The 15,908-nt window shown below is 40.7% G+C and overlaps 1 protein-coding gene across 1 annotated transcript; it reads left to right on the forward strand.

Moving 5' to 3' along the window:
* Window positions 1-270: 270 nt before the first annotated feature.
* On the forward strand, window positions 271-7,299 carry ccndx.L (cyclin Dx L homeolog). Its single transcript, XM_018224568.2, has 5 exons — window positions 271-549; window positions 2,494-2,709; window positions 3,363-3,522; window positions 5,326-5,474; window positions 5,915-7,299. The coding sequence occupies exons 1-5, from the start codon at window positions 352-354 to the stop codon at window positions 6,062-6,064; spliced, it is 873 nt and encodes a 290-aa protein (XP_018080057.1). The 5' UTR covers window positions 271-351; the 3' UTR covers window positions 6,065-7,299.
* The last annotated feature ends 8,609 nt before the right edge of the window (window positions 7,300-15,908 follow it).

Below are 15,908 nucleotides of genomic sequence, written 5' to 3' on the forward strand. Positions count from 1 at the left end.
TGTAAGATCCAATAGAAAGAGACTACTAAATTGGCCACAGCAATGCTGAAAGGACTAGTCATGGAATAGTCTAAGCGTTTAATATGATACAATAGAAATTGAAGGACAATTGTAAACGACTGTGTATTAGGAACCCAACTCCCCTCTGCTCTCCCCAAGGTGCGCCAGACTTCTTTTCAGGGATCCATCTGCCATTGGCTGGAACGCGCCAATCAATGAGTTGTGGGCGGGGCTTCGCTTCCACTCTGACTATAAGATGCTGAGTTTAAAGGGACAAACTATACAAAGTTTAAAGGGACCGGCGACTCATTCCTTTTTAGCAGGCGGAGCAGAACCGAAAGACTGAAAAACATGGAGGGAAATCTGCTGTGCTGGGAGCCCGAGACAGAGCTGAGGGCCCAGTCCGACCCGGTGTTGCTGCAGAGCCGAGTGCTGATGAAGCTGCTGGAATTAGAGGAGAGATACATCCCGTCTGCTTCTTACTTCTACTGTGTCCAGACTCACCTGCAGCCCTACATGCGGCGCATGCTCACTAGCTGGATGCTCGAGGTATAGAAGGGACCATTAGTTCATTATACATCTCTCTCTCTCTCTCTCTCTCTCTCTCTCTCTCTCATCTCCTTCTATCTCTCTCTATCTATCTATCTATCTATCTATCTATCTATCTATCTATCTATCTATCTATCTATCTATCTATCCATCTCTCTCTCTCTCTCTCTCTCTCTCTCTCTCTCTCTCTATATCTATCCTCATCATTTATTGCTATCTATACATCTTTTTATCATCTATCTATTTATCGTCATCTTTTTGTCTGTCTGTCTATCTATAAATCATCTTCATCATATATAGCTATATATCTATCTGTTTATCTATTTATTTATCCTCATCCTTTATTGCTATATCCATCTATCCTCATCATTTATTGTTATCTATCCATCTGTCTGTCATCATCATCACCATCATGGAATGAAGGACATCTATCTGTCTCCCCATCTCATCTATAATCAACTTCGCTTTTCCTTTTTCTCCCCGCTCCCCCATATAGATCATTTTGCCCCTTTTGAAGGGGTTGTTCACCTTTAAATTTAACTTTTAGGGGCAAATTTACCTAGGGTCGAATATCGAGGGTTAATTAACCCTCGATATTCGACTGCCAAATTGAAATCCTTCGACTTCGAATATCGAAGTCAAAGGAATTAGCGCTATTCCTATGATCGAAGGAATAATCATTTGTTCGAACGATTAAATCCTTCGAATCGAAGGATTTTAATCCATCGATCGAAGGATTATCCTTTGATCATAAAATTGTTAGGAAGCCTATGGGGACCTTCCCCATAGTCTAACATTGGCCTCGGTAGGTTTTAGGTGGCGAACTAGGGGGTCGAAGAATTTTTTAAAGAGACAGTACTTCGACTATCGAATGGTCGAATAGTCAAACAATTTTTAGTTCAAATCGAAGTCGAAGGTCGAAGTAGCCCATTCAATGGTTGAAGTAGCCAAAAAAAACATTCGAAATTCGAAGTTTTTTTCCTCTATTCCTTCAATCGAGCTAAGTAAACGGGCCCCTTAGTATGACGTAGAGAATGGTATTCTGAGACTACTTGCAATTGATTTTCATTTCTTATTATTTGTGTTTTTTTGTGTTATTTTGCTTTTTATTCAGCAGCTCTCCGATTTGCAGTTTCAACAATCTGGTTGCTAGGGTGCAAATTACCCTAGCAACCATACATTGATTTGAAGAAGAGACTGGAATATGAATAGGAGAGGTCTGTAAAGAAAAAAAAGGAGTAATAAAAAGCAGCAATAACAATCTGTTTGTAGCCTTACAGAGCATTTATTTTTTAGAATCTGGAATCAGAAGACAAATAATTGAAAAGTTACTTTGAATTAGCCATTCTATGAAATACTAACAGTTGACTTAAAGCCGAAACCCTTTACAGTACTTTTGGCTTGCTTGTAATGCTGTAATGCCTTCATGGATATATATATATATATTTATATATATATATATTCTAATTGCAATAAGGAACTGTTACATCACAGCAGAATATCTTGTAGTGTTGTCTTGTATTCCAAGTAATGAAGATGAGAAGTGAAGCAGTGCTGAGGGCTGTTATGTGATACCCACAGGGCCCAAATGTTGGTATCTCTAAGATCAAAGCCTGAGACCCGCTTTCTCTCTCCAGGAGGAGGTCACTTTATATGGGAACAGTTGGGTGGAAAGCTGATAATCACCTTTTTCTGAATAGGTGAATTCATGAGAACATTATAATAATGGCTTAGATAGGGATAAAGGGACAAAAGACTCAATAGGCAGAGGGAAAATGAGATCTAATTACTAGTTTGTGACTCCCTGCTTAAAGGACATGTAATACCAAAAGAGAAGTTTGCCTTTATATTAGCACCAGGGTAACCATGGAATTCCCATATACCAGATGTACAGATCCTCTGCTGTTTATTCCTCACTTTCACCAATGTATGTTCCTTTCTCAGGTGTGTGAAGACCAGAAGTGCGGAGAAGACGTGTTCCCTCTGGCTGTCAACTGTCTGGACAGGTTCTTGTCCCTGGTGCCAGTAGAGAAGAGACGACTGCAGCTTCTGGGCTCAACGTGCCTCTTTCTTGCCTCCAAACTGAGGGAAACCACCCCCATGACTGCCGAGAGCCTGTGCATGTACTCCGACTACTGTTTCACTGACAAAGAACTGCTGGTAAGTCTACATCATCCAGCGTCCTTACTTATTGCTCTTATTGCAAATAGTATTATTATTAACATGTATTTATAAAGCGCCATCATATTGTGCAGCGCTGTAAAATAAATGTGTTTATACAACTAAATCAGATGAATTACATACATAGAGCCACAACCAATACCGGTACAAAAGGCGAGGAAGGCCCTGTGTAAAAGAGCTTACAATCTAAAGGGATGGGAATAAGACATAAGGTGTGGGAATGGGCAATATCAGAATTAATTGGGAGATGAGAGATGTGGTAGGTTTCTATATAGGCCCGTGTTGGAAATAAGGATGGACTGATGGGAGTTCTCAGTGGCAAAGGCCCAATAGGGTCTGGAACCTACTGGGAGATTCTCTGGTACTCTAGTAATACTCTAGTAAACCAGTCTCATCCGGATTCCAAAATTCCTCGGCCCTGTGTGCCAGTCCAGGCCCGGACTGGCAATCTGTGGGTTCTGGCAAATGCCAGAGGGGCTGCTGTATGGTTCCATAGAAAGTTACCATATAGTGGGCTGGTAGGGGGCTATTTGGGCCTCTGTGTACTTGGAATGGCAGGGCCTATTTTGACTCCCAGTCCAGGCCTGTGCCAGTCACATTACAGACTCTAAGTTTACTCTGTTATCCTAAAGGCAATGGAGCTGCTGGTGCTGAACAAGCTGAAGTGGGACATAGAAGCGGTGACCCCCCGGGAGTTCCTGCCGCACTTTTTGGAACTGTTGGGTCTCCCTACGGAGAAGAGACGTCAGGTCAGGAAGCACTCGGAGACCTTCATTGCTCTGTGCACCACCGGTAAGTGTCCCTGCACAAATGACATCAACTCTTATTATTATTAATAATAATCTGCAAGTTATGTTAATAAGTATGTGTGGGAGCTGCCATAACTTGGTTAAGAAAACCCTAAACAAAACCGCTGTCATTACCTGCTATTAACTAGGCAGTGATGAAGTGCTGTTGATTTCCAGGAGGTCACATAGCAAATAAATGGTATATTTTTTTCTCTCAAAGTTGTGTATATTGGTGTAAATGCACCCGCTACTTAAATGATCGGGATAGTAGATGTCCCAAAGGTGGGCTGTGACCATATAAAGGCACAAGGCTGCAGGCTGAGTTATACAAGGAACTCTGAGTATCACTCATTTATTATAAGGGATAATGTACCCTCTACTGTAAATGATAAGGCTATTAGAAGTCACTGAGGGGGTTGTTCTGTGACCATATAAAGACACAAGGCTGCAGGCTGAGTTATACAGGGAACTCTGAGTATCACTCATGTATTATAAGGGATAATGTACCCCCTACTGTAAATGATAAGGATATTAGAAATCACTGAGGGGTTGTTCTGTGACCATATAAAGGCACAAGGCTGCAGGCTGAGTTATACAGGGAACTCTGAGTATCACTCATGTATTATAAGGGATAATATACCCCCTACTGTAAATGATAAGGATATTAGAAATCACTGAGGGGTTGTTCTGTGACCATATAAAGGCACAAGGCTGCAGGCTGAGTTATACAGGGAACTCTGAGTATCACTCATGTATTATAAGGGATAATGTACCTCCTACTGTAAATGATAAGGATATTAGAAGTCATTGAGGGGTTCTGTGACCATATAAAGGCACAAGGCTGCAGGCTGAGTTATACAGGGAACTCTGAGTATCACTCATGTATTATAAGGGATAGTGTACCCCCTACTGTAAATGATAAGGATATTAGAAATCACAGAGGGGTTCTGTGACCATATAAAGGCACAAGGCTGCGTTATACAGGGAACTCTGAGTATCACTCAGGTATTATAAGGGATAATGTACCCCCTACTGTAAACAAGGATATTAGAAATCACTGAGGGTTTCTGTGACCATATAAAGACACAAGGCTGCAGGCTGAGTTATACAGGGAACTCTGAGTATCACTCATGTATTATAAGGGATAATGTACCCCCTACTGTAAATGATAAGGATATTAGAAGTCACTGAGGGATTGTTCTGTGACCATATAAAGGCACAAGGCTGCAGGCTGAGTTATACAGGGAACTCTGAGTATCACTCATGTATTATAAGGGATAATGTACCCCCTACTGTAAATGATAAGGATATTAGAAGTCACTGAGGGATTGTTCTGTGACCATATAAAGGCACAAGGCTGCAGGCTGAGTTATACAGGGAACTCTGAGTATCACTCATGTATTATAAGGGATAATGTACCTCCTACTGTAAATGATAAGGATATTAGAAGTCATTGAGGGGTTCTGTGACCATATAAAGGCACAAGGCTGCAGGCTGAGTTATACAGGGAACTGTGAGTATCACTCATGTATTATAAGGGATAATGTACCCCCTACTGTAAATGATAAGGATATTAGAAATCACTGAGGGTTTCTGTGACCATATAAAGGCACAAGGCTGCAGGCTGAGTTATACAGGGAACTCTGAGTATCACTCATGTATTATAAGGGATAATGTACCCCCTACTGTAAGCTATAAGGATATTAGAATTTGCAGAGGGATTTACATATACAGGCTGAATAGCCACTGGAATTCTAAATTACCCCTGCACCCCCTTTGATCTTATTGTTCCTCTCATTCTCTACAGACTGTACATTTATTGCACTCCCCCCTTCCATGGTGGCTGCAGCCAGTGTAGTCGCAGCAGTGACCGGCCTCCAGCTTCAAAGTCCAGGAATGAGCAACTCCAGCGTGGCTACCATAACCTACCTTGCACATGCCATCCGCTGTGACCCGGTAAAATGACATTTGTGTATTCAGGCTGAGATTAATGTAAATGCACCTCAATCCAGCCACTCCATGAAGCTTATCTGGCTGTACTATTTGGCACAGGTTATAGATTGGCACGACTTATGTACCAAAGTGAGCCCCTATATAACCTTATATCAGGCACAATCAGGCACAACTATTGCACAAAAAAATAAAGAAATACTCTTGTGTTAAAAATGAGTGGCAGTTAGAAAAATGGCTTTTATTGTATTTATAAATTCTTGGCTTGAGAGTGTATACTGAAATATGTTTTGGATTTTTTAACACAGTTTATGTTTGTTTGGAAGTATGTTTAATATGTATGTGGGCGGGATAGGGACATTGCAATTTCGTCTCATTCTGTATGCGTTTCTTTTTTGTATGCAGAAGAGATGACCATAAATATGACCTGCTTGTTTCTATTTCAGAGTCTTCTCAGAACTTGTCAGGAGCAGATTGAAATGTCACTTGAGTCCAGTCTGCAGCAGGCGCAGAGGAACAGGATCTCCGAGTCCAAATCTGTGGATGAGCCAGAGAGATCCAGCACCCCGACTGATGTCCTGGACATTGACTTGTAACGGCTACTCTCCCCAGTCTGTCCATAGCCATTCCTGACGGCTTCCTTACCCGCCATGCAATCTTCAGCGGGCAATGTGGCCTTCTCAATAGGAACCTTCTGTGCCGAGGCCATGGTGCTACCCCAGAATATGTGCCGCTGAGCAGGGTACAAAGCACTTCTCTCTCACGCCCCCTAGTGGCCAGACAAAAGTTCAACCATAGTTCCTGATACGGAGCGTGTATAGAGCCAGCAATGACGACCAACAGAGATAAACCAGTTCATTATTGTTAATTTATTTCATCCTGTTTATTTATATTATTATTATTATTTCCATTAATTTAATTTGTATTATTATTATTGTTATTATTATTATTTCTGCCATTTTTTTCCTTATTGTGGTTAATATTATTTAAATTGTAATTGCACTGCCTGGGAAGACAATTCCTTTGCTTTCAGGGAATATGAATATTTGCAAACAATACAGCGTTAGTGAATCTGATGCTACATATAAACATAGGTTGATCTATAAATGTGCAACCTTAAAGAAAAAAAATACAAAAAACGGTGCAACATGGGGTTGTGATTAGACCAGCAAATTACAGCTTTACAGGATTCAGGTTTGATTGCTGAGCTAGGGCACAGTATTGCAGGGACATTAGTATTTAGCAAGTACCCAGAATTCAACTGGAGCAGCCGTTAATTGTGCAGGAAAAGCTGTGCCCCCTGCTGGCCGTCCCCAGGGAGCCCTATTGTTTCACTTCATTTAGAAAGATCTGCCAATAAGGTTTTTTGTTTTTCCAGCCTGCTTTCTGATTGTTCCCCCATCCCTAATGCAGGTGCAATACGCAGGAAGGTTTTTGTTTTGGATTTATTGTAAGGCATCGTTTATTTGACTTTGTTTTAGGGATGCACCGAATCCAATATTCTGGATTCGGCCGAACTCCTGAATCCTTCACGAAAGATTCGGACGAATACCGAACCGAATCCTAATTTCCATATGCAAATTAGGAATGGGAAAACATTTTTTACTTCCTTGTTACTTCCCTCCCTGCCCCTAATTTGCATATGCAAATTCGGATTCGAATCCTGGATTCGGTGCATCCCTACTTTGTTTTGCTCTGGTTGGTAGTTGACGCATTCGTTCTTATGTAATGATGAAAAAGACCCTATTTTTGCACTTTATAAAGAAAATGTCTTAGTCTCTATTTTATTCAGGTGTGTGTGTGAGTCTAATAAATAAATGCTGAATGCAAATGAGATACCGACTCTTCTTTTTCTCTTCTGTGACCTCCAGCACTTCTATAGGCACAACAGTGACCCCCTAGTACTTGTACTGGCACGTTATACTAGAAATACCCTCCTAATCACTGTCAGCTCCTGAAGTGTGGGGCTTGGCAAATGAGGGTAAGATATGGGGTGCTTATTTGCTCTCCTGGGAATTATCCTGCCCTTATAACAGCTTAAACAAACATGTTACAACTGTATGTCGGCCTTCAGTTTACAGAAAGATCAAGCTCTGTTTTGCCATGAAGTGTGGTTGGAAAGTTGGGCTCCCGGAACTCCCCTTCCAATTGCAATTTGTTCAGTGCTCCCCATGTTCCTTTAAAAAAAAAAAAACAAAGCTCTCCCTTATGTAAGCAGCAGCCTTCCAGCAGTTCATTATTAGGGGCTTCTCAGTGGGCTGGTAATTCACCCACGGGTCACCAGGGACCCCTAGGTGGTGGGTTCTGCCAACAAGTAAAATGGGCCCCATATGAAAAAAACTGTTGCTGATCCACTGCCCAATTATCCCAAACTCTGCCCATGATCCACCCACCAATGTTCTCCCTCCCCACTGAGTTACTTTCCAATAATCTCACCATTTTAGAACTGCAACCATTTCTACTGACACACTTTCTAGTTTTTTAGTTGCATTTAAAGACATGGTAATGCTATATTGTCACCAGTTTTATTTTTTTGTAGCCACCAATACACTAGTGGAAAAAAAATGCCACACCTCAACTTAGTCTTAAAGGGACACTAAACCCTGCTGCACTGCTCAACCACACTTTACTCAGTTGTTGCTGGACTACAAATCCCAGAATAATGTAACATATTAGAAAGGCATTTTAAAGTAACATAAAACATTTTTTTTAAAAAATTAATTTCTACTATCTCCTATAGAAGGCAGGGAGGAGAAATCGCGCACCGCATGATGGATTGTCGCCCTGTCGCCTTTTCTGAAGAGGAGGGCAAGCGGAGAATCCGTGAGTTATTTCTTAATAAAGATTTTGTGAATTTAAAGTTAAACGTGTCTTGTGTCTTTTTTTCGTTACGTAGAAACAAATTTTTTTTAATTTTTTTATGTTACTGGTCCATTGAAGTAATATAGCTAAATAAAAAATTTCCCCCAGCTCTCCAGGGCCTGCGGCATAATTAAAATACAAAATAATCCTCCAATGAGAATCCCAGCTGATCTGTATAAATCTGACTCCCTGTTATTTGTTCCTGTAATTGGAGTTGGAAGATTAAAGCCCAGTTTCCCAGCACTGAACAAGTCTGTCCTTTACCCCCAAGTCTGATTCCAGTGTAATATAATGACCCCAAAATGGCACAATAATCTCTGTATATAAGAGCAAGATGGCTGACATAGTGTTAGGAATCTGCATTCTCATTGGTCGATTCTGTAATTAAGTTTTTGGTCAGTTGAATTCTCATTGGTGAATTGGTTTCCATTTGTAATTATGTTTTTTCTCACCTTCTATAGAGAACTTGGGGAGCAGTGGGACAGCTTTAAAATTGGGTTTACTGTCCCTTTAAAGTCATGTGAATAATGTCATATGGTCACGTGGCTCAGGGGCCCAGAAGAGCGACGGCATGCTTGATATTTCTAAATAAATAACACCAAAGCACAGAGTAAATTTGTCACAATTTTTTTAAACATTTTTAGCACATCATTCATACAGAGCCTGATCATTTCTTTTTTTAATTTTTTTTCCCCCGGTGCAAGATTTGGGGGGGGGGGAACAAAAAGTACAAAAAAAGAAGGAAACTGACAAAGAAAAAAAACATCCCGCCTCACCCCACCAAAAATAAAAAACAACGTTTTTTGCCACAATTTCACCTTGCAATGGGATTTTTTTTAAAAGCTTTTTTTTAAGAAATATTTTATATCATGCACAAAAGAAAAAAAAAAAAAGGTCGGGGGGGAAACATTCCAAGTTGATTTACACATATCAACACGACATGAGATATACATATAAATACAGCATTTATCATACAATTGGCGGCATCCCTGGCCCTGTGGAACGGGGCAACATTCCCACGGAAAAATAAAAACCCTAAAAGGACTGCGAGTATCAGGGTCGGACTGGTGGGTGCAGGCCCCCTGCATCCCCCAAGGGTCCCCCGCCACTCCCCTCTCACTTGAGGTGCTCTGCCACCCGCCCCACCCCCTCCCATTGGGGGAGGAAGATCAGCTTGAAGTCCGGGCAGGGATCAGGTCTGGGCTAGTGGGGATCAAGTCTGGGCTAGTGGGGATCAAGCCCCACCAGTTATTTTCCCGCCGGCCCAGTCTGACCCTGGTCGAGTATAGACGTTTCTTCTCCATATTGTTTGTGTTGCTGCTGACTTCAGCCATTTGTTCAGAGGCAATGACTGCACCTCATGGGTGGGAAGGTGGGACGCGGTTAGGCAGCACCCATACAACAGTTGCACCCTAGGGCCCTTATTGCACAGTGGCCAAAATAAACAGCGAAAGCAGAAGAAGAGAAAGAAGAGGAGGTATTTGACGCTATTATGAGAATGGACAATATTCTGTGCATCTCGCTTCAGTCTCTTTACTTGGTGACAATTAAAGGCCCAATTTGAGCTAATGAGAACCCCCTAATCCATCTGCCATAGGCAAATAAAAACATAAATATATATATATATATCTCTTCCTGGTGCCACGTTAGGATAGACTAACACTGCCATTGAATCCATGAAGAACCTGGAGTATCATCCATCATCGAGGATGGACGTGAGTCTATATATACACACATACATATATATATATATATATATATATATATATATATATATATATATATATATGTATAGAGTCTCACATTCACACACTTCTATACACACACACTCAGACCAAAAGCACGGGATAGTGATAAGACTGACGGACAATTTACCAATGTAAGGCATTACAGCACAGATTCCTTTATACACACGGATGCTTCATATAGAAATTAAAGAAACCTGCTCACTAGAGATTTTGTTCCGTGCCGCAAGCGGGCAGAGATTTGGCAGAACGAGGCGCTTGGAGAAAGGTGCCAGGATATTAGGATTGTAGACTCTAGGTCAGGGATTCCCAACCTTTTTTTACCCTTGTGCCACATTCAAATGTAGATTTGGCACCCCAAGTCCCTTGGGGTGCCAAATAAGGGCTGTGATTGGCTATTTGGTAGCCCCTGTGTGGACTGGCAGCCTACAGGACTCTCTACCTGGCACTATACTTAGTTTTTATACAATTAAAACTTGCTTCCAAGCCAGGAATTCAAAAATAAGCTCCTGCTTTGAAAAGAGCAATATAAGGGGTTGGAGAGCAACATGTTACTCATGAGCTACTGGTTGGGGATCTCTGCTCTGGGCATATAAATGTCAATGTCAGCCATGACCCCCTGGCACATATATATGTATATAGGATCCCCATTTCTTTGTATCCATGTTTCCCACCAAGCCTGGACTGGGATTTAAAATAGGTCATGTCATTTCAACTACAAAAAGGCCCAATCAGCCCCCCACCAGCCCATTGTAATGTGATTTTCTATGGCATTTTACAGCAGCCCCTCTGGCATTTGCCTGAATCCACAGATTGCCAGTCCAGGCCTGTTTAACACCCACCTATAAATAGATTTATGCAGCCTCAGAGATGGGCTCAATCATCTTTAGCTTTCCAGGGGTGTAACTACAGAGGAAGCAGACCCTACGGCTGCAGGGGCCCCAGGAGGTACAGAGGGGGCCCCACGAGGCCCTAATTAATGAGCAATTTAAACATACAGGTATATTGGTAAAACAGGACAACCTCTGGATATTTTAAGAGCCCTAAAATTAATTCCGCAGTGGGGCCCAGTAACATCGATTTACACAGCTGTTTGTTTACTATTAACATCTATATTCCTTTCATTGCCAAGAAACAGGTATGACTTTGTATCTATAGAAATAAGTCAGATCTACTGGACTCGCTGTGTTTTTTTTTTGAAGACGTTTCACCAGTCATTTTCTCAGTTCAGAATTCAGAAAGTCAGTTGGATGACTGGTGAAACGTCTTCAAGAAAAAAACACAGCGAGTCCAGTAGATTTTACTTATTTCTATAGAAATACCATGACCTGGATGAATGAGAATCTTCACAAACAAAGCTATGACTTCAGCTCAATAAACTATAACGCCCTGCCCCCCACTCCCCAATATTGTTACCACTAATCAGCCTAATTATTATGCAAGACATACGACTCGATAAAACCTATATAGAGCATTGTAAGCAATATGTGGTGTGAAATGCACTGGGAGAATATTGTATGCCACACTGATTCAGATTCCATAAGTAGCCCCAAAGCAGAGACTGATTCTAATGGTTAAAAATAAAAGGATTGCACTATATATATATATATATATACATATATAGATATATATATCTTATTACTATACCTGGGCAACACCAGCTGATGGCAGGAGTTTTTTTTTATTGGGAATCCCCATCAGCTGTTTGTTGGCTATGAGTTATTTAGAAGTTACAGGACAAGGAAAGTTAAACTACTAGACTAATTTTAGTCCAATAAACTACAGAAGTAGCTAGAAATGTTGTACATGATGTTTTGTGCTTCTGTACCAGCCCAAGGCAACCACAGCCCTTTAGCAGTAAAGATCTGTGTCTCCAAAGATGCCCCAGTAGCTCCCCATCTTCTTTTCTGCTGATTCACTGCACATGCTCTGTGCTGCTGTCACTTACTGAGCTTAGGGACCCACTCACAATATACAGTACACATAGAATAGAAATGTCACAATATAAGGCTGATTAGTCATTAATATAGATAATTACTACATGGCAGCACAGAAACCAATGCAATTAGCATCAGAATTTAATAATCAGCAAACCTGTAGCATCAGCTTATATTACAGGAGAGGCTCATTTTCTGCTGGATAATTAGTGACGAGCCCTAAGCTTAGCTTCTCAACAGCCAATCAGAGCCCACTGAGCATGTGAGTGTCACAGACACTTTCCAAGATGGTGACCCCCTGTGACAAGTTTGAAGTCCTGGGTCATTGCTGCTATTGACAAGCTGACACTTTAGGCTGGTGCAATTAGTTCAGTATATAAAACATGGCATTTTTAGTCCTATTCACCTTCCAAACACTTTTTTCAGTTCAGTTGTTTTCAGATTGTTCCCCAGAAATAAAGACTTTTTTTCAATTACGTTCAATTTTTTATATTTTACTGTTTTTCCAAAATCTAAGTTTAAAGTCTCTCTGGTGTTTGAGTCTGGCAGCTCAGTAATTCAGGTGCAGACTCTAAACAATTTTGCTCCATTAGTTGATCCATTTCTCAGCAGCATCTCTGGAGTATTAGTAACTATTGTATCAATTCTAACAGTTGCCTGTAATGAAATCCAGAGATTCTGCTCAGCAGGGACAAAGATAAGAAATGTATCCACTAAATGTATCACTTTAGAACCTCCCTAGAGCTGCTTTAGAAGATAAAAAAAGACACTTTACACTTTAATATTAGAAAAACGGAACGGAAAAAGTCGTTATTTCTGGTGATCTATCGGAAAACAGTTGTTTGAAGGTGAACAACCCCTTTAAGCCAATTAAATCATGTACACATTAAATAAACCCAATATGGTTTGCTTCCAATAAAGCAGGGCCAGAACTAGCGGTAGGCAGAGTAGGCACGTGCCTAGGGCACAAAGCTGGGGGGGCGCCAGGCACGTACCTGCTCTGTCGCCTACCCCATGTCCGGTCCCATGTCTCCCCGACTGCTGCTGCTAGTGTATGCGTAAATGCGCTTCTGCTCATGCACACATGTCGTAATAAGTCAGCAATGAGGAGGCAGAGGGGGTTAGAGGAGGAGAAGGAATTTTAAGTGATTAAGGGGATGCTGCAGCCTTACTGTTACTCTTTTAACAACCAGAGATTCAGGTATCTAAAGGCTTCAAAGAAGCTGGTCACTGATTAAATTTTTGTGGGGGGTTACATGTCCTTTAAAGGGGAGAATAAAAACTCGACTTTTTTGAGATTTATCATACACGAAAGCTGCTAAAAATCCGAATTCAAAAATATTCCATCTCAAACCTGTCAAGACCATGTAGAAGATGTCGCTGAAGTTGTTTCTTGAAATCGTGATCTGCACTGGAAAATCCGGTAAAGTTGGGGTTTTCTTCCGATAATACCATCAAGTCGAATTTTGGTCCAATAAAGTCGAGTTTTCGCAAAGTGAATTGTAAGATACGCTCCGACTTTTTCAAGAGAATTATTGATAGATGAGTTCAGTTCATGGAAGGGAATTAGGTTGACTTTGTTTTAATAAAAAAACGGAGATTAGTTCAAGTTTTAGTAAATAAGCCCCCTCCAAATGCCGTCTCCTACCTGCCAGACGTCATGTGACATGGCCACAACTTCTTAACTCGTCCCAATAGGATGAAACTCGAGTACTTGCTTTAAAATGACTGTGAAGTACCCGCTGGGCATCAATAAGGCTTCTCAGCATCACCTAGTTTTATTATGCACAGACAACAAAGTGAGTACATGTTACCTGCTATTGGTCCCACTAGGCTCACTCAATTGTTCCTCAATGGCTCAATAACTACTGGAAACCTCATCTCCAGGACATTGAAGTGGGGAGTTTATTATCCTGCAGAATAATCATCATCATCATCATGATTTATTTATATGCCCAGGGGGTGAGGAATCCTCTGATACATCATGAATTGCAGAAGATAAAATTCCTTAGAATTTTAGAATAGTTTAGAACTATTTGAAGTGCTTAGTTCTGGTGGAATACGAAAGATTCACATATATATTGCCCTAGTGAATATAATGCCTTGATACTATTGAGGGGCGAATCTGTCCCGTTTTGCTTCGTCGAGAAATTCACAAAACTCTGGAAAGATTTCGCCAATTTTGACACGAGCGACATTTTTTATACGCAACTGTTTTGTCCAAATGCATTAAAGTCAATGGGCGTCCGAAAAATTTACGAGCGACAATTTTTTTGCCACAGCGAATCTTCCCAAGGGGAATTTTCGCGTCAGTTTCACGAAAACATTCGCCATCGGCGGAATCCAGAAATTTGTTGCAAATTCATGCCTGGTGTATAACTTTGGCCATTGCTACTTGAGACCACAGATGTTCAAAAGAAGAAGCAGTGTCTTCTGGGGGGACAGATATTTATTGCAATTACTACATGTTTTTCTACTCTGTTTTTAAATAGGTTTAGGCCAAAAACAAACCAAAAAAAAAAAAAAAGAGCCAAATGTAGAAGGACTAGTGCTGATTAAAGCTCAGCCCCTTCGGACCATGTTGGTCTCCTGTATATGTTTATATTTATGGCCAGCTTTATACTATATTCCTGCTTTAAAGGGGAAGGAAAGACTAAAATTAAGTAAGCTTTATCAGAAAGGTCTGTATAAATACACCAGTAAACCCTCAAAGTAATGCTGCTCTGAGTCCACTGTCAAAAGAAACATCACATTTCTTTCCTTCTATTGTGTACTCATGGGCTTCTGTATCAGACTTCCTGTTTAAACCTCCCAGGCTTGGGCTTGAGCATGCTCAGTTTGCCCCTCTCTACTGTAATCTGAGCCCAGAGCTATGAGTGAGCAGGGAGAGACTCAGGCAGGAAGTGATGTCACAGCAAGCTAATATGGCAGCTGTTATCCTAAACAGACAGTGTCTAGAGCTGTTTACTCAGGTATGGTCAAGTATTCTATAGAATAAAAATGGAGTTCTAGCTTGCACTGGTTTGGCTAATCTACTGGCAATAAACTAGTTTGGTAGCTTCCCTTCTCCTTTAAACCTAAGATGTTCTACTTATTGCAACATTAATGGGTAGATCACCTTTAAATTAACCTTTAGTACGTTTTAAAATTGCCAATTCTTAGCAACTTTTCAAACGGTCTTCAATTTTTGTTATTGATTTCAAATGTAAGTATAAAGATTATATAGATGAGCCTTGTTGTCTCTTATAACACTAAAGGTGCAACTGGGAATGTCACACAATATCTTGTTGTAAAGCAATGGGACCTGTTATCAAGAATGCCAGGTCCTGGGTTTTCTGGATAATGGATCTTTCTGAAATTTGGATCTTCATATCTTAAATCTACTAAAAAATCAATGAAACATGAATTAAACCCAATAGGCTGGTTTTGCTTCCAATAAGGCTTAAGTATATCTTAGTTTGGATCAAGTACAAGGTATTGTTTTATTATTACAAAGAAAAAGAGAATCGTCTTTAAAAAATGTAATTATTTGATTACAATGGAGTCTATGGGGGGACATTCTGAGCTTTCTGGATAACGTATTTCTGGATAAAGGATGCCATACCTGTATTACAACTCCCAGACAGAAGCAGGGACCTTTTAATTCCATAGCAAAGGAAGGGCTAAGGAATCAACATCACTGCTTATATGAATTCCATCCAATGATGAACGCAGAATATTAGCTCTTGTGACACCCTGTAGGGAATGCACAGCCCATGGCTGAAGGACTATACTGGAGTGTCTATTTTCTCACCTACAGGCTACTGCCAACCCCAGGCATGACTGGGCAGCTTTACATGAAATTTAGTGCAAATTAAATGGGTTGTTGCTAAACTCTGTATCATCATCATCTGATA

Source organism: Xenopus laevis, chromosome 7L (assembly GCF_017654675.1).
Source record: "Xenopus laevis strain J_2021 chromosome 7L, Xenopus_laevis_v10.1, whole genome shotgun sequence".
NCBI lineage: Eukaryota > Metazoa > Chordata > Amphibia > Anura > Pipidae > Xenopus > Xenopus laevis.